The sequence below is a fragment of the Arvicola amphibius genome, chromosome 10 (genome assembly GCF_903992535.2).
Source record: "Arvicola amphibius chromosome 10, mArvAmp1.2, whole genome shotgun sequence".
Lineage (NCBI taxonomy): Eukaryota > Metazoa > Chordata > Mammalia > Rodentia > Cricetidae > Arvicola > Arvicola amphibius.
Window position 1 is genome coordinate 116,402,185 of NC_052056.1, and position 18,805 is coordinate 116,420,989.

Here is an 18,805-nt window from a genome sequence, read left to right on the forward strand (position 1 = left end):
ATATATATATATATATTACATATCACATATATATATGTGATAGACAGACAGACAGATGATAGATAGATAGATAGATAGATAGATAGATAGATAGATAGATAGATAGATGTGTGTGTGTGTGTGCACGCTCATACAAAGATATAAAAATATAACCTGTTGAGTCTATTTTTGTTTGTGGTGTATAGTTTCCAGGCTGGTCATTCTGCATCAGACAACCACTGATGGACTCGCCCCTCCCCCCCGAGAGGCTAATTCTCCTTCTCCCAGTAGTCAGCTGTTGCCTGCAGTTCTTTGCCCAGGGGTGCGACCTCACGAGAAATTTCTCTCTTTCACGGTAGCATGTCCCTTCATGTTGCCATTGTTCTGGTCTTGTCCATGTAGCCTTTTCTAGGAGAGACTGTCTCACAAGAGACTTCCTGGTGTTCTTCCTCTTCCAGTCTTTCCCCCTCTCTTCCATGGTGTTCCCTGAGCCGCAGATGCAGGAGCTGTGATGTGGATATAGAAGTTGGGACATGGGTACCCGTGTCTATGGATGCTGCATTGTGTCCAGTTGTAGTTTCCTGTGATGAGGGATGCCAGTCATTGTTATCTGTGGGTACAAGGAGAAGATTTAGACTATGGTAAGGAGTTACACTGGCCTGGCCAAGTGTCGCTAGGACTTCATTACTCCCAGGCTAGGTTTCTAATCCCAGGCATGGTTCCCCCTTGCTGAGTGGGCCTTAGGAAAAATTGGACAGCTGTTGGTTGCCACCAATGTGTGAGTTCCACTTCTTAGGCCATGAAGGTGTAATATCCTGCCATGCTGGTGATTGTTATGGTTCCTAAGTGCTAGGTCATATGTGCAGCTGGCTAGGTCTGTTTAATTGCTTCCCTCTGTTGGCACTTACATAGTAATTTCTGGAACCACGGGAGCTAGGTCACAGGAAAGAGACACTCAGGTCAGTTTCAGCTCAAATGACATGATTCCGGTGTCCTGAGTGTGTGGTGTCTTCAGCAATAGAGGTCTACCCTCAACCCTTGAGAGGCAACCTAGGGCTACGTATATAATCTATATTGTTTGGGGAGTCACTTAGACTACCCTGATCAACCGTTATAAAGAAGGTTTCTTGTGCCTAGTACTGGACTTTTGTTAACTCAGAATCAACTATAAAAATCAGTAGGCCTTTATGTTTACCAGGAGCAAGCAGACTGAGGAAGAGATCATGGACACACTTCAAAAAATAACATCAAGAAAAGAGTTTCTGAGTAAACCTAACCAAGGATGTGAAAGACCTCTGCAATAAGAGCTTCGGGTCTCAGGACTAGAGAGATGGCTAGACACTTAGTTGAGAGTACAAGGTGCAGGAGCCGGGTGTGGTGGCGCACGCCTTAAGCCCGGCACTCAGGAGGCAGGTGCAGGCGGATCTCTGAGTTCAAGGCCAGCCTGCTCTACAAAGCAAATTCTAGGACAGTCAGAGCTACATGGAGAAGCCCTGTCTTAAAAATCAAAACAAAACAAGAAAAACAAAAAAAATCATGGGCTGCTTTTCTAGAGGACCCAGGTTTGATCCCCAGCATCCACATGGTGGCTCACAGCTGTCCGACTTAGTCCCCAACACATAAAATAAAAAAAAAGAAAGAAAATTTCAAATCTCTGAAGAAAGAAATTAAGAAAGACACTAAAACATGCAAAGATATTTTTTGATAAACCATCTTTTCCTGATATTAAAATGTCACGTTTACATTGAATAATTTAAATATAGAACTAAGGTAAAAATTATCAAAATGTTTGAGAACCACAGTGTGATGTGATAAATAGTGGCAAAATAAAAAGAAGAAATAAATAAAAAGAAGTGGAGAAAACCAGGACCAGAAAACATTAATCAGTGTGTTAATGTTCCTATTTTTCAGATAAAATATAGTGTTTTGATACAGATAACCCCACTCTCTTAAGCCTTGTGTGATTTTCCTCTTTATTTCTTGGCATGTTTTGTTACACTGACATATTTAGACATATTTACCTTGAGAGAGAATGTGTGCACACGAGCACGCGTGCCCCAGCACACGCCACCTGCTCTCCGCTCTTCCACTGTGCGAGTCCCTGCTGTCACACCCAGGCCATCACCAGTCCTGGTGACAGTCATCTTAGCCATTGATATCTTGACAACCCTCTCCTTAATCTAATTACATTTACTTACTGGTTTGTTTATTTATTAAAGATCACATTTGTACCCGGGTTGTTCCATTTTTTTTTTAATTTTCAAAATTAAAATATAATTACATAATTTCCCCTCTTCCCTTCCCTTCCAGCTCTCCCCCTCCCAGGGTTTTCTCTCAAATTCATGAATCTCCTTAATTTTAGAAGGAGATTTAGGAACAGATAATGCTGGTAGTGAAAAAATTATAACTCAAATGAAGCAATTACTTTATTGCACTCTCTTCTAATTCTGTTTAGTTCATGTACATCTTCAACTTTATAGATTATACTTAAATTAGAATGTATGATATGGTTCCCATTTGAATTTTTTTTTTAAAAAAAAAAGCCTTTGTTCTGGGGTGGGGAGAGGAGGAATTGATAAGACCTAATTTGACCTCCCAAATTTTACAATATTTTCTTCTAGATGATGGAATTTGGAATTCTCTTGTTTACCCTCCTTTAACCATTTTCTATATTATTTGAACCTTTAAACATTGCAAAGAACAATAAGGTTATTATTTTGTTGTTGTTTGAGACAGGGTCTCAATATGTAGCTTTGCCTGGCGAGGTACTCACTATGTTGACTAGACTGGCCTCGAACTCACAGAGACCTTCCTGTCTCTGCCTCCCAGATGCTGGGATTATAAGCGTGCAGACAGAGGATCTGAGCAAAACACAGGCGTGGCAGCTGCAGGGCCAGGACCAGCCATCCTCTAGAATGTGCCGTGCACAGGAAGGACCAGGTCTGGAATTAAAGCAGGACCAGGGAGACAGTCCTTACGCAGTAGACGGGCATTGAGGGCTTCTGTGTTTCAGATGCAAACTCAGGTGAGGGCTGATTCATCTCATAGTGTGAGGTCTGGGATGTTGAGACAGAGTACCCTCACATCCGACGTGTGACTCAGCAGTGTCCCTCTCACCCCCAGCCCTCTCTCTGCCTTCTCCACAGCTTGTGTCCCTTGTCCTCCCTGGTGCAAAATGACCGCCACAACTCCAGGACTCAGTTCCTTATTCCAGACCTGGAAGGAGAGCGATCGGCTAAAGACAAACACTTTTCTTTCCTTACACATCTTGCCCTTTTGATCTCAAAAAGAAACCTCAGAAGCTTCTGCCTATGTGTGCTCAGCTGCTGCTCACTACCGATCGTGACAGAGGATGGGGTGGGGTGCAGCCCTCAGAGACCCTGATCCCTTGCTTTTGTCTGTCCAGCTCTTTAATGGGTGACAGCCTCGCAGCAGCCCTGGCCTCTGGTAGACTGAAGAGCTGCCATGTTTTTATCTCAGTTGTATGACCAGTAAGCCAGTCCATGCAGCATTCCTCACTGCGTGTCTGACAAAAAGAGAAACAAGGCTGGTGAGAGGCAGAGGCTGAATGAAATGTGGCAGGGATAGCTCGTCCCTTCTCAGCTTTGGAAGGGACAGATCCGTCCATCGTTACTTAAGGTTCTTGTGATTAGTGTTTTCTTGCAGATTTTGTTTGTTTTATGTGTATCAGTGGTCGCCTTCATGTATATATGTGCACTATGTGCATCCCATGACCACAGAGGCCAGTAAAGGGCATCAGATCCCCTAGAACTGGAGTACAGATAGTTGTGAACCATAGAGTGGATGCTGGGAACTGAACTCAGGTCCTCTAGAACAGTAGCCAGTGCTCCCAACCACTAAGACATCGCTACAGTCCTAAGTTCTAGTGATTTTTATTACATTATTTGTGATAAAATAAATCTTAGAGGATAATATTATTCAAGAGCAAAGAGAATATTTTGTTAATTGATGTGACAGTTGTGGAAATCAGCATGGAGTTCCCCAAGAAAACTACAAACAACAACAACAACAAAAGGACTGCTTCTGACCCAGCATACCTTCCTCCAGGTTCATATCTATAAAAAATGGAATTCTTTATTTTGTAAAGCTGTCTGCATCCCATAATTGCTATAGCACTACCCATAGCAACCAAGGTACGGAAACAATCCCACATGTCCATTAGTGGGATAAAAGATGAGGGAACTGTGATATACTCACACACATACACAGGAACACGCACACAATACAGTTGCTTTTTCTGCCTGGGAGTGGAGTTCCAGCCAGACATGGTGCCACACGGCTGCAAGCTCAACACTTGGGAGTGGAGGCAGGAAATCTGAGGGCTACATAGTGAGTTCAAGGCCAGCCTGGGCCACAGGAGACCCTGTCTCAAAGAAGAAGAGAAGAGGAGAGAGAGAGAGAGAGAGAGAGAGAGAGAGAGAGAGAGAGAGAGAGAGAGAGAGAGAGAGAGAGAGAGAGAGAGAGAAATCATATGATATGTGACAACATGGATGAATCTGTACGGTGTTCTTCAAGTAAGAGAAACCAGATATACAGAGAAAGGCACCAAACAACATTGTGTACATGCAGAATTTGCATGGCTTTTTAAAATCAAAGGTACAGATTAAAAAGGAGAAAGATGGTTTCAGAGATGGAAATGAGATTTGGGCCTGATGGCACAGTAGGGGCCTGCCACCAAGACTGAAGATCTGAGTTTAATCCTCAGGGCCCACATAGTAGAAGGAGAGAGCTGGCTCCAGCAGGTTGTCCTCTGGCCTGGATACACGTGTGTACACGCATACAAATAAATATGTAAAAGAAAATTGGGGAGGCTGAGGTATTTTACTTATACAGCATCCTCAGTATTGAGACCTAAGGTCTGACCTGAAAAAAACTGTAGGTGTCATACAAATTTTGAAGATAGCGAGGTTTAGGCACCTTTGCTACATACAGGAGAATGGGAAATGATGGTGTAGTAACTGCCTTCTATTACTTCACCATTTGTACCAAAGCATCACATTGTATACCATAAATATATATAATTAAAAACAGAAATTCTCTTAGACAGAATCTCATGGTATAGCTCTGGCTGGCCTAGAACTCACTATGTAAACCAGATTGGCCTCCAACTCACAGAGACAGAGACCCCTTGCTTATGCTTCCCAAGTATTGGGATTAAAATTGTTCACTGCCGTACTTAACAAAACAAAAACCAACAAACAAAAAGTTTCTTGTGGAGTCCTTAGAGCCTAGTCTGCAAAGGGGAGCCTGGGACAGAATATAGAAGCCTTATCTTTTTGTAAGAGGGAGTCCCCATGAGGGACACCAGCCTCAAGATCACATTTAGTTCTAAGGCCTGTGAACCTGTTCCCTCTTCCCTGCCTATCTATATGGATACATTGCTCATGAAGATAAGGCTTGCTCACCATCTATGTTTTCCTCCCCTGTCAATCAGCACGACTTCATTCGGAGGGAGCGGCCGCCACGGGTGCTCATTGACCTCATACAGAGGACAAAAGACGCTGTCCGAGAGTTGGACAACCTGCAATACAGAAAAATGAAGAAGATTCTCTTCCAGGAGACTCGAAATGGACCCTTGAATGAGTCACAAGAGGAAGAAGAGGTAGGTCCCCCCAGTTTCAGTTAGGAGACTTTGGAGAATGGGGGCAGAATGGGTCCTCTCTCCCCTGAGGAACACTCAGAGGGACAGAGACACAAACACAGCAATTCTTACTTAAGGCAGAAGTAAAAAGAGCTTGGGGTCCAGCTCCAGTATGGGGTGGGGTAGTGCTATGCAGGGGCCGGGGGTATCATGGGGTAGAGTAGGCATTCATGAATGGGCACAGCATGAATTTTTAAATGTATTTTTATTTAAGAATTCCACACATGCATACAAAGCCTTTCGGTCACATTCAGCCCCTGTTCCCCCTCCAGCTCTTTCAAGACCATTCCACCCACCCTCCTAGTCTTAGTTAGGGTTTCTGTTGCCATAAAGAGACACCATGACCTCGGCAACTCTTATAAAGGAAAATATTTAATTGGGGTATCTTACAGTTCAGAGGTTTAGTTCATAATCTTCATGGGGGGAAGTTTGAGAGCATGCAGGCAGACATGGTGCTAGAGTCATCACATCTTGATCCAAAGACAACAGGAAGTGAACCTACTCACTGGATGTGGCTTGAGCATAGGAGACCTCAAAGCCCACCTCCACAGTGGCACACTTCCTCCAACAAGACCACACCTATTCCATCATGGTCACACCTCCTAATAGTGCCACTCCGTTTTCTTTCAAACCACCACATTCCACTCCCTGGTCCCCAAAAACTTGTATCCATATAATAATGCAAAAATGCATTTGGTCCAGCTTCAAAAGTCCCCATAGTCTATAACATTCTCAAACTTATTTAAAAATCTAAAGTTTAAAATCTCTTTTGAGACTTATGGTGATCTCTTAACTGTAATCCCCTGTAAAATCAAAATCAAAAAGCAGATAACATACTTCCTACATATAATGGCACAGGATATACATTATCATTCCAAAACATGGGGAAGAGAACACAGTGAGAAAATACAGGACCAAAGCAAGACCAAAACCAGCTGGGCAAACTCCAAACTCTGCATCTCCATGTCTGATATCAAAAATCTCCTCAGGTTTGTGGACTATAACACACTTCTGTCTCTTGGGCTGGCTCCACTCCCTGTTAGCAGCTCTCCTTGGCAGGGATCCCATGGCTCTGGCATCTCCAACATCTTGGGTTCAACAAGGCAACCCAGGCTTCACCTTCACAGCTTCACTCAATGGCCTCACTGGGCCTCCGTTCAGGGACACGCTGACACATGCCTGGTCTCATCAGTGTTCCTTAGTTATGGAGGAAGATTTTATAACCCCTTTCTTCTATCCTTGAAGCCAGAACCATATGACCAAAGCTGCCAAGTTCTGCTGCCTACAGTGGCTGGAAAATGGCCCCCTTGTTCAGTTACATCTTTACCGGCTTTCGGTTTTCCATGATTTCCTTCACTGCCTAAGCTTGACTTGTTTAGGAACTTGCTCTGTAGACCAAGCTGACCTCAAACTCAGCCACCGGCCTCTGCCTTGCCTTCCCAGTGATGAGATTAGAGACTGTACCACCATACCTGGCTCTAAGATTTTCTTTAATTCCTTTTCAGAAGTTGGAAATTTAGCTGGGTGGGATCTTGCCCTGAGGTCACTGCTCCCTCTATTCCATTTTTTTTAACCGTTTATCTCCTTGAACACAGGATTTAGCTCTAATTCTACTTCCTGGTGCCCCTTTTCTCATTTTATATTTTTATTTGCTCAGCTTGCTCCTTTTCGTTATAAACCTTCATTGGAGTTAACACTAATAACCACATGGCAGAGTTTGCACTAGGCTGTTTTGAGATTTCCTCGGCCAACGTGCTCATTTCAGAACTCTTCACTCTAGCCTCAGGCAGACTCTTCATACAAGGACAAAAAGCATTCACATTCTTAAAAAATATCATAAGACCAGTCTCTAGGTCATACTAACATTGATCGTCACAATTCAGACCATTCTCAGCACCATTATCTTCCATGCTCCTACTGTATGGCCCATTAATCGCTGCTTTCCTAACCCAAAATACCAAAATCCAAATTCCTTCAAACAAAAACGTGGTTAGGCCTATCATAGCAGTACCCCAGTATCTGGTACCAACTTCTGTCTTAGAGTTTCTATTACTGTAAAGAGACACCATGACCACAGCAACTCTTATAAAGGAAAATAGTTAATTGAGGTGGTGGTGTACAGTTTCAGAGGTTTAGTCTGCTAACATCATGGCAGGGAGCATGGTGGCGTGCAGGCTGGAGAAGGAGATGCTACATCTTGATATGCGGGCAGCAGGAAGTAGACTGAGACACTGGGCACCACCCCCTAGTGACACACTTCCTCCAGGGAGACCACACCTACTCCAACAAGGCCACACTTCCTAAGAGTGCCACTCCCTTTGGGGGCCACCACACACCCCTAAACTCCCAATTTCCCCTCTCTCTCTCTCTCTCTCTCTCTCTCTCCCTCTCTCTCTCTCTCTCTCTCTAATTTATCTACTACATCTAATTAATGCCGCCTATGTATACATCAGTATAAGGTGATCCACTGGAGCTCATCAACCTTGCAGGGGTCACATCATAAAACTGACTCTTTCCCCCAGCAGCCTTCGCTGTCAGTAAGCCTCAGCTAGTGGTGAGGCTGTGGGCCTCCTCCACCCAGGGCTTGGTCCATTTTAGACTCAGGTAAGCTCTGTGCTCTGGGAGGACCATCCTGGCTGCAGCCACCAGTCCACCCATGAGTTAAGAGGTGAGGGCTGGGTCCCTAGGAATGGGAAAAGGTAGACTTGCTAGCATGTGGCTCTCAATAAAAGAGAAAGTGATGGAATTGAGGTTTAAGGATATTGTAGGAGGCCACTTGTTCATTTCCCGGCCACCCAACAGCTCAGACCTGAAAGAACCACACAGAAACTGTATTAATTAAATCACTGCTTGGCCTATTAGCTCTAGCTTCTTACTGGCTAGCTCTTACATATTAGGTTAACCCATCTCCATTAATCTGTGTATCGCCACAAGGCTGTGGCTTACCTGGTTAAACTTCTGGTGTCTGACTCCTGTGGGCTACATGGCTTCTCTCTGACTCAGCCTTCTTTCTCCCAGCATTCAGTTTAGTTTTCCCCGCCTAGCTCTACTCTGCCCTATCAGGCCAAGACAGTTTCTTTATTAACCAATGGTGTTCACAGCATACAAAGGGAATCCCACATCATAAAGGGACTAAACAATTGAACATACGTGGCTTGGAAGTGTGTGAGCATCAGGGAGAGGCTGGGCATGGCAGTACATGCCTACCACCCCAGCACTTAAAGGCTGAGGCAGGAGGATTGTGGATTTGGGGCCTGCTTAAGAGAATAAGGGTGGGTTGAGGTTATTCAGGGGTCTCTTGACACCATGTACACATGAGTTCTCAAAGGAAAGATGAGTTTCTAGCCTTTCACCAGCCAAACAACTGGATGAGAGCCAGTTAGATGGTTCAGCTGATAAAGGTCCATGCCATCAGCCTGAGTTAGACCCCTCAGGATGAGAGCCAGTTAGATGGTTCAGCTGACAAAGGTCCATGCCATCAGCCTGAGTTAGACCCCTCAGGCCCACATGGTGGAAGGAGAGAACAAACTGAAATTATCCTCTGACCCCCACAAGCCCACCATGTGCTGTAGCATGCACACGCAAACACATGCACACATACGCACATACACACACGATAAGCTTAGAAAAATAACCAAATAGTGAGGAAGAGAGGAAGTCAGTGTTATTTTTTAACTTTCAATGAAACAATTATTTTACCAATAAGAAATTCAAAAATAGAAATTGAACTTTATAAAAATCTCTTGATCAGTATAGACAATTAGTATCCCACTAATTGAGAAAATGAATGCATTAAAATGTGACGTGTTAATAGTGGGGCGTGGAAGCAGGAGTCTTTAATCCCAACACCGGGGAGGCAGAAGCAGGCTGGTTTCTGTGCCTTCAAGGCTAACTTGGTCTAAAGATGGAGTTCCAGGCCAGCCCTGACTACATACTGAGGCCCTGTCTTCAAAACAAAAAGGAAAAGGTGCTGTAGTGTCTACATTTTGTATCACTGAGTGATCGCTTGTATCCTCCTGTCTCCGTAGCAACTTACTGTCTGTTTGTGTACAGTAGGGTTTGAAAACAGGGCTTCTCTGTAACTAAATTGACTTAGTGAATTTAATCTTGTGGGGGAGGAGCCTCTTGTGTGATCATAACTGCTGACTTCATACTTTTACCCCATCCACTGTTAGTCTCTGGCCTGACAGGAGAGGGTACCAATATTATTTCATAGATATTCTTAATGAGATCACAGAGGAAATCATGACAGAGTTGCTTAAGGGAGACAAGATTTAATTACGTAGCTCGGACAGTTGAATTTCTCCCCCACCTCATGCAGTTATGCACTAACGTCCTACAGGGTAGCACACACACCGCTGTCCCCTCTAAAGAGCTTCTCCACTGCATGCCAGTTCGGGCAACGGCTGCGGCACTGTAGAGATTCCCAAAGAACCTGCCTGGACTCGTGACACGTACTGGGAGCAATCCCACAGTGTCATGGTCATGTGTGATGGGGAAGCCCTGGGATGGTAGCATTTGGAGTCTTAAGAGCCATGAAGAGAGTGGCCCTGGGGAGGCAGGAAGTGAGTGTGAGGTGTCAGGTCATGGTAGAGTGTCCCCAAAGATCCTCCATTTAAAATAGGACCTCAGTTCCATCCCCAGAACCCATATTTAAAAAAAAAAAAGCCAGAAGTCTTAGCACCTGTTACAAATAGCTCCAGGGAGGCAGAAAACAGGAGGATCCTGGAGCTGCCGGGCAGTCAGTCTAACGCACTTAGTGAGTTCCAGCCAGTGAGAGACCCTGTCACAAAATTCAAGGTGGATGGCTCTTTGTGATCAACACTCAGGGCTGACCTGTGTCTACTATACATGTGTATGCACACGCACGCGCGCGCACACACACCCACACACACACACGATATTTGCACCACCAACAGAAGAGCAGTCTGCTGCTGCAGATTTAATACTCAGTGGCCCAGCCAGGAGGCCAGCACTTGATCTCCAGGTGTTTTGGTTTTTAATCCCAATGCCCATTTTTACAGGACAGTGAACATGGAAGCAACCTGAACAGGGAGGTGGACAGCTTGGGCAGCATCCACTCTATCCCCAGCATGTCAGTGAGCACAGGCAGCCGGAGCAGCAGTGTGAACAGCATGCAGGAGGTCATGGACGAGAGCAGCTCTGAGCTCGTCATGATGCAAGAGGATGACAGCACTGTCAACTCCAGCTCCTCCATGGTACACAAGAAGGTAGGTATCACAGGGCCCTCATAAGCCAGGGTCGGGTGGTCCCAGCAAAGCCAGCTCAGGACGTGCTGCTTTCAGGAGGGTGGGTTTCCTCTTTGCAACCAAAGCAGGGGATGAAAAGACAGGAAGAAGACTTCTGATGGATTGGCAGAAGACCCTGTGGCTGCACCTCCTGCTTTCACCCTCTCCCATTGCTCTGATAGCTGGCACCCTCCAGCAGAATGGTAAAGAAATCCCAATGGAGCACGTTAGCACGGTGTCTAGAATCCTAGCCTCTGAAAGGCTGAGGCAGGGGGATTGCCAGAAGTTCAAGACTGCCCTGTGGTACATTGAAAGTAGTAGGCCAACCTGGACTACAGAGCGAATTCCTCAAGGAAAAAGGAAGGAAGGAAGGAAGGAAAGGAAAGGAAAGGAAAGCAAACAAAAAATGGACTGGAGAGATGGCTCAGAGATTAAAAGTACTGATTACTCTTCCAGAGGACCTGGGTTCAATTCCCAGCACCAACATAGTGGCTTACAAACATCTGTAACTTTAATCAGGTGGTTTGACACCCTCTTCTGGCCACAGACATCAGACATGCACAATACATATGCAAGTAAAACACCTACACCCATAAATAAATAAATAAATTTTTGAAAAAGAAAAAAGAAAGAAAGTTGAGTGTGGTGGCACATGCCTTTAATCCCAGCACTCACAAGGCAGAGCAGATGGATCTTTGTGAGTTCGAGGCCAGCCTGGTCTACATAGTGAGTTCCAGGACAGCTAGAGCTACACAGAGAAACCCTGCCTTGAAAGAAAAAAAAAAAAAAAACAAAAAGAAGAAGAAGAGGAGGAGGAAGAAGAAGAGGAAGGAAGGAATGAAGGAAGGTCAAAGCTGCCTCTGGAGCCTCAGGAGAGCAGCTCATCCTTACAGAGGAAAAGACCCCCTGTAAAGAAAGCAGCTACCTCCACATCTCAGGCATTCAGAGCTTCCCAGGTGTGAACGAGAAATCTCAGAGCCAGGCCTGGTGGCTCATCTTTAATTCCAGAGACTCAAGAGGCTAAGACCGAAGGATGGCAAGTCTAAGGCTTGTCCGGGCTACAGAGTGAGTGCAAGATCGACAGCTTGCCAAGACCCTTGTCTCAAAATGAAAAGCCGAAGACAAAACAGCAACAGAATTTATTATTGTTTATAATTTTCCTAAGGCTAGCTCTCTGCCAGCTAACTACATTTACAGAGTTTGTTTGTTTGTTTGTTTTGTGGGTAGGGCGCACATGTGCATGATCAGAACACGTGGGGATCAGAGGAAGGCATGCAGGCGCTGATTCTGTCTTTCCCCCATGGGGCATGGCGGCAGGCAAGCTAGCTTATCCTGTTGACTATTTTGACCTCTGAATGAATGGTTCTGATTAAGGACGCCTGTCCTAGTTTCTTTCTGTTGCTGTGATAAACTCCAAGACCAACAGCAACTTGGGGAGCTCTCAGATCACACTCCATCACTGATGCAAGTCAGGGGAGGAGCTCAAGAGCTGAACCTGGAGGCGAGAGTTGATGCGGGGACCACAGAAGGAGGCTGCTCACTAGCTTGTTCCCCATAGCTTGCTCAGCCTGCTTTCTTATAGCATCCAGGACGACCAGCCCAGGACTGGCACCGCCCACAGTGGGTGGAGCCCCAGCCCAGGACTGGCACCGCCCACAGTGGGTGGAGCCCTAACTCACAGACTTGTCTACAGGCCAGTCTGATGAAGGCGGTTTGTCAGTTGACGTGGTGACAGAAATCTAGCCAGCAGAATGCTCATTTTATACAAACCAACCATAAAGTTGAAACTTTTTATGAAAACCGTTAAAGGCTTACTTCAGAGTCATTGCTCTGACTCGAGGTCAGCCTTCCACCATATGAAATTATAGAGAAAGGTCACTGGTCATTTAAAATTTCATTTATTTTTATTTCATGTATATGAGTGTCTCATGTATTGTTTGCATATATGTATATATGTAACATGTGCATGCAGTACACATGGAATCCAGGTGCCTGACCCTCCTGGAACTGGAGTTGCAGGTCATTATGGGTAATGGGAACAGAATCAGGGTCCTCTGCAAAAGCAGCAAGTGTTCTTAACCTTTTGTGTGCACGCACGCTCATGCACACTCACACACACACACACACGGTTATTTATTTTTTTTTAAGTAAGCCATTTGTGTGTAGTGTTCTTGCAAAATTTGTTCTGGGTAACAGGAAGGTTTACTCAACTAGGGAACAATGGGAGGTTTCGCAAGATGACAGTTGAGATTTCACAGACAAATGGAAGCCTCATAGCTTGGGATGAGAGAGAGGAATGAATCCAAGAGCAGTGAATGCAAAAGGCCCTGGGGCAGGAGGAACATTACCTGTCAAGGAAGAGGGCAAAGGTCAAAGAGGGTGGAGCCTGGGGGTGCATAAAATACATAAAAATGTAGAAAACAGAAGAAGGCTTTTGTATTCGTGGGTGCTCACAGGCATCGACTGTCTCCTCTACTACCTGCTGGGGTCCCCTGTGTATGGGGCATAAAGGAAGCAGTGCAGTGGATCTTTGCAACTGCAGAGCCACGGCTCAGTAGGCATTGCTCTTGTGACAAGTGCTCCTCCTGCCTCTGTTTCTGTAGTCTGGGAAGCAGCAGCCTCATACCCACCCCAGCCAGGAGAAGGTCTGCCTTTCTCTATCACAGTAGGTAGATTCAGTCCACCTGAGATTTCTCAGTAAAGGCAATTTTTCAAGAAGCCCCGCCCAAGGCTGATGGACAACAGCCACACTGTACCCATGGAGAGTCAGACCTTTGAGTGCCTCCTGGCTACACTTTTCCAGGAAGCAGAGCCAAGACAGGCTTTCCTCCTTTGTTTGTGAATTTATTATTATTTATGTGTGTGTTTGTGTGTGTGTGGAGGCTGAATGACTGTCTGCTTAACATGTGCGTCCAGGTGCCCCTGGAGCTGAAGTCCCAGCTAGCCAGCTGTGAGCTGCCCTGTGTGGGTGCTGGAAACCAAACCCAGGCACACTGCAAGCGCAGGAAGTGCTCTTAACCACTCTGTAGGGCCTGGGTTTTGGTTTTATAGTTTCCCCGTTCCCCTGGGATGATGAGAAAAAGAAGGATGTATAGCTCAGAAGTTGACCAGAGTGAGGCACAGGCCCTCTGGGCACCTTAGCAGGCTCCGTAGATGGCTCTGTCCCCTCAGATTAGCCAGGTCTAGACGCTTGCTCCTGCCTGAGCCATCGGATGTGGACAGGGAGGGGCGTGCACGAGCAGCACCCACTCACAGTGGGCTCCGCCCCCACTGAAACAACCAAGAGGAGGGACAGCCCAGGCTGTGATTTCCTGTGACAGTCCCGTGTGCCGGGGTTGTGTCCACAGTCTCAGGAAAGCCTGTTCTAGTCCTCGTCCCATTGTCCTAGTTGTTTCCGTTTTAGTATCTGCCAGTCAATAAAGTCACATTATGCACCAGGTTTGGTGTAAGCCTGTCATCCTCTGCCATCCCAGCATCCGAGAGGCTGCGATGGCACAGTCACGGGATCAAGTCCTGCCTGGCTGCACAGGAAGACCCCACCTCAAAACTAAACAGCACTCACTGGCTAAGAGCACTGATTGCTGGGTTTGGATCCCAGCACCCACATGATAACTCACATCTATAACTCCAGCTTCAGGGGACCCAACCACCTCTTCTGGACTTTAAGAGCGCCTTCACATACATAGTGCACGGAAACTCATACAAGCAAGCACACATGAACAAAATTTAAAAAGAATAAGACAGAGCGCTTAGGATACAGCTCAGTAGTGTACGCTTGCCTTGCATGTGCAAGGTCCCGGGTTCAATCCCCAACATCAGAAAAAACATATTTATGTATTATAACATATATGTATATATGTATCAATCCAGCTCCAAGGAAATTGGAAATCCTCTTCTGGCTTCTGAGGGCACCAGCACACATGTGGCATGCGCATGCACACCCCCACATACACATATATAAAAACTGTTAATCCTTAGAACATTCACACATATGTAATAGATTAACTTATCTATCATCTTTGAATGGAACGTGAATTTTCCCGCTGTCGGGAAGGGTGTCTGGGACAAGGTAGACTGTCCGAAAATGCAGACCACGTGAGGGAGTAAGTGACAAATTCAGAGCCAGATACACAACAGCATGACAGTCAGGGATGTGAAACACAAATTCAAGGGGTAGACATCTCCAGTATTGCCTTTAAGGCTTGAAGGAGCTACCTGAATAGAGTTTGTCTGCTAACACCTAAGGAGGCAGTAATATGTTTGACACTAAAATACAAGAAAATCCTTACAACCAAGCAGAACGTGCGGTGCTCTAACCATAGGCGGAGGACAGATTCCCGTTCTGTGCTGCACTTGCTGTCGGCCAGCAGGTCGAAAAGTGACCCACCTGCCATCTTGGAAGATGACCATCCTATCAAACTCACATTTTAAAAATTCCTAAATGTGCATTGATTATAGTTTAATTATTTACATACGCACATGTATTTACTTACATGCAAATGAGTCTCAAGAATGGAATGTTAAAACTATGAATTCCAATTCATTTTAACTGTTTGCAATACAATTGAAATACTCAAAATTTAAAAGGTGTTTTACTGACCACGAGAATATTTGTGTCACTTCTAGTAACTGATCATTTCTTTAGTATACCCTGCTTTAGTATATATTCGCTGGATTCCTTTTCCTGTGCAAAGTAATGGATTTGGTTATGGCATTTTTACCCATATGTGTCACTAATATGTTCTGATCTTTTGTGTCCCATGTAGAATCTATGCACAGGCCATGGGTGTGAACTCATTCCTGTGACATTTAGTATATATGTCTGTGTCTGTGTGTGCATGAGCACACATGCACTGCACACCAGAAGGCATATGTGGAGGTCAAAGGACAGATTTCCATCAGTTCTCCCCTTCCACCATGTGGGTCCCAGGGACAGAACTCCAGTCATCAGGCTCAGCAGCAAGTGCCCTTACCTGCCGAGCCATCTCACCAACCCTGTGGCCCTCTTTGAAAACCAGAGAACAGCTTTCCCCAATGTTTTGGCAGGAGGCGAGGGTGTCCTCAGTGCCCTTTGCTCCTTAGCCCGGCTGTTCTGTGGTGCAGAGGGCCTGAGTCGTTGCTGCTTCCTCTCACATGCAGCAGAGAGGAAAGGAAGGAATGACGCTGCAGGAGCATCCTGCAGTCATGGCTTTGTCCTCAGCCTGCTCCTTGCCATCTTCCCTCCCTAGCTTTCTGGTTCAGATCCGCCTTTCCCTTCCAGCTCCATCTAGCAGCGTCAGAAACCAGGCACGGTGGCTCATGCCTTTAATCCCAGCACTGAGGCCTGGGGATCTCTCTGAGTCTGAAGCCAGCTTGGTTTACATACTGAGTTCCAGGCAAGTGCAGGCCACACAGAGAGACCCGTGTCTCAAAAAAGCAAGCGTGGTATTTTGAAGTGAGCAGATGAGGCACAGTGAGATTGCTGGCCCCTCGTCCACAGACAGGTCAGCGAGGGTACCTATGGTCAGAGAAAAGCTGCTTCGGGTCACACCCATGGGTTGTGTCACCTGGGTCACCATGTACAGCTTCTGGCACAACAGAGTAGCAGACTTCAATGAATTACAAATATGAATTCTGTTAAATAACCCAAGAGAAAACATCATTTTCTCACAATCTCCTCAGACATATCCTTCTAGACATGTGGCCATGAGGCAGTTCTGTCCTGGGTAAAGCTTCTGTCTAAATAAAAGCAGTGTCTTAGGGGTGCAGATGTAGTTCCATTGATGGAGTGCTTACCAGCACGCACAGATCCCCAGGATCCATTGCCAGCACATACGTGTAATCTTGGAAGTGGGATGGCAGAGACAGGAGAATCTCAGGGTTTGCTGCCTCAAAAACCACGGTTGGAAACAATAGAGGAAGACACCACTATTGACCTCTGGTCTCCACACGTGCTGGCACACACACGCGCACACACATGCGTGCACACACAGTAATGCCAGGACATAAGTGTTCCTCTCGTGTGATTTATTTCACTCTATTATATAAAAATGTAATTTTTTTAAAAAAGGCCATGGTGTAATATGCACCTGCCTGTAATTTTAGTACTCAGGATGCTGAGGCAGGAAGATTGCAGATTCAAGTCAGTCCGAGCTACAAAGCAAAAATTTTAATTAACCATACAATTTAAGGAAAAGCAGATTTACTGCATATACTGTAAGAGGGCGCTGAGCAGTCAGCAGCTGGAATTCTGCCCACAGATCAACATCGGTTTTTTTTTTTTTTTAATCTGTGGAAATATTTCTGATGTGTTTTACAATGAGCACACGTGTAGATTTGCCAGATTAAAATACATGGACTTAAAATGGGCCCCTAGTCCCAAAGAAATTTCAAGGCACTATTTCACGTGTTGCTGAATGATAATATCTCATTACTCCTTATTTAGTGTACTTGTGTATGTGTGTGCCACAGTGTCTGTGGCGGTCAGGACAACCCACGGGAGTCAGTTAAACACAAGTTTTGACACTGGGAGGCAAGTCCCACGACCCACTGAGCCTGCCTCTCCAGCCCCAACAATGACATTTTAAAGGTAAATCACCACCAAGACACATACTTGGTCTTGGTAGAGTGCAGCGAGGTGTTTGCCCTTCGTCTCATAGAAACATCCCTCAGAGACGTCAGCCCTCAGCCCTCAAGGGCACTAGCAGGCTTTCTAGTGCTACTGCGTTAACTGACCCTTCAGTGGCTACTCCGAAATCATGCCCAACTCAGAAACCGAGCACCACACACAGCAGGTAAACCCTGCGAGCCTGAGTCTTGAAGGAACAATGAAGGTGACACACCACTGTGTTTGGGCTGCAGGTCCCAAGCCACATCCTCCTTATTTTTAAATAGCTCATTACATTGATTGGGGAACTTCAGCCTTTTTTAAGCCAATGAGATCGAATGTTTACACATTTATTCCTTGGGCCTGGGAGTGTCATTCAGTGTTAAAGCAAATGGTTATCCAAAAAGACAAAATACAAGAAAGCCAGATATAGTGGCCACCCCTTTAATCCCAGGACTCAGCAGAGACAGATGGATCTCTGAGTTCCAGGCCAGCCATAGCAAGACCTTGTCTCAAAATAAGTAAATAAATAAAATATAAACAAGCAGACTTCCTTCCCTGCTGCGCTGGAAATGGGCGTGTCCCGTGTTAGGGTGGCTCACGGCCCTGACATGGCCACTCTCATACTAGATCAGAGATGGTGACCTAGTGCCAAGCTGCCCAGCAAATCTAAGACTTCTCTTTTAAACAGTGGGGCCAGTGAGCTGGCTCAGTGGGTAAGAGGCTTGCTGACAAGCCTGATGACCTGAGTTCAGTCCCCGAGGCCCACACAGTGGAAGGCGAGAACTGACTCCTGAAGTTGTCCTCTGACCTTACACACGTGCCATAGCATGTACACACACATACATGTAAATAAATAAATGTAATTCCTGAAAAGAGACAAGGATAAAGCAAAGGCTTACGTTATTTGTTTTAGATAAATGAATTTGTATTTAAAGTAAGTTAAAATTTTGGACCTTGTCTTTGAACTAAAGTGACATCTTAGCTTTTTTCTCTCTTTCTCTGAGACAGGTTTCACTGTGTGCAGCATTTCTAGCACATACATTGGTGGGTTATTTAATGGGTCAATAACAACAAAAAGTGATGTCAGATTTTAGCTTTCAGAATGTATTCCAATTTCCATACATTTAGCACACACATAAAAAAAATCAGTGACTTTTAATTTGATAATCAGTGTCCTAAACCTAAAATATTCATTATTTTGCTTTTTTGGTTGGGGATTTTTTATTTATAATTTTTTTGCTTGTTTGTTTTGTTTTGTTGTTTGAGTTAGAGGCTTACTAATGTAGCTCAGGATGGCCCCAAACTAACCTGTCTCCTAAACCTCCT

General features: G+C 45.3%; 1 protein-coding gene across 3 annotated transcripts in view; it reads left to right on the top strand.

Moving 5' to 3' along the window:
- Taok3 (TAO kinase 3) overlaps positions 1-18,805 on the top strand; it is a 189,010-nt gene that overhangs the window by 128,554 nt on the left and 41,651 nt on the right. For all 3 annotated transcript variants that reach the window (XM_038345127.2, XM_038345129.2, XM_038345128.2), the window contains 2 exons: positions 5,435-5,602; positions 10,666-10,872. In XM_038345127.2, coding sequence (XP_038201055.1) covers positions 5,435-5,602; positions 10,666-10,872 — 375 coding nt within the window. The remainder of the gene's footprint in view (positions 1-5,434; positions 5,603-10,665; positions 10,873-18,805) is intronic.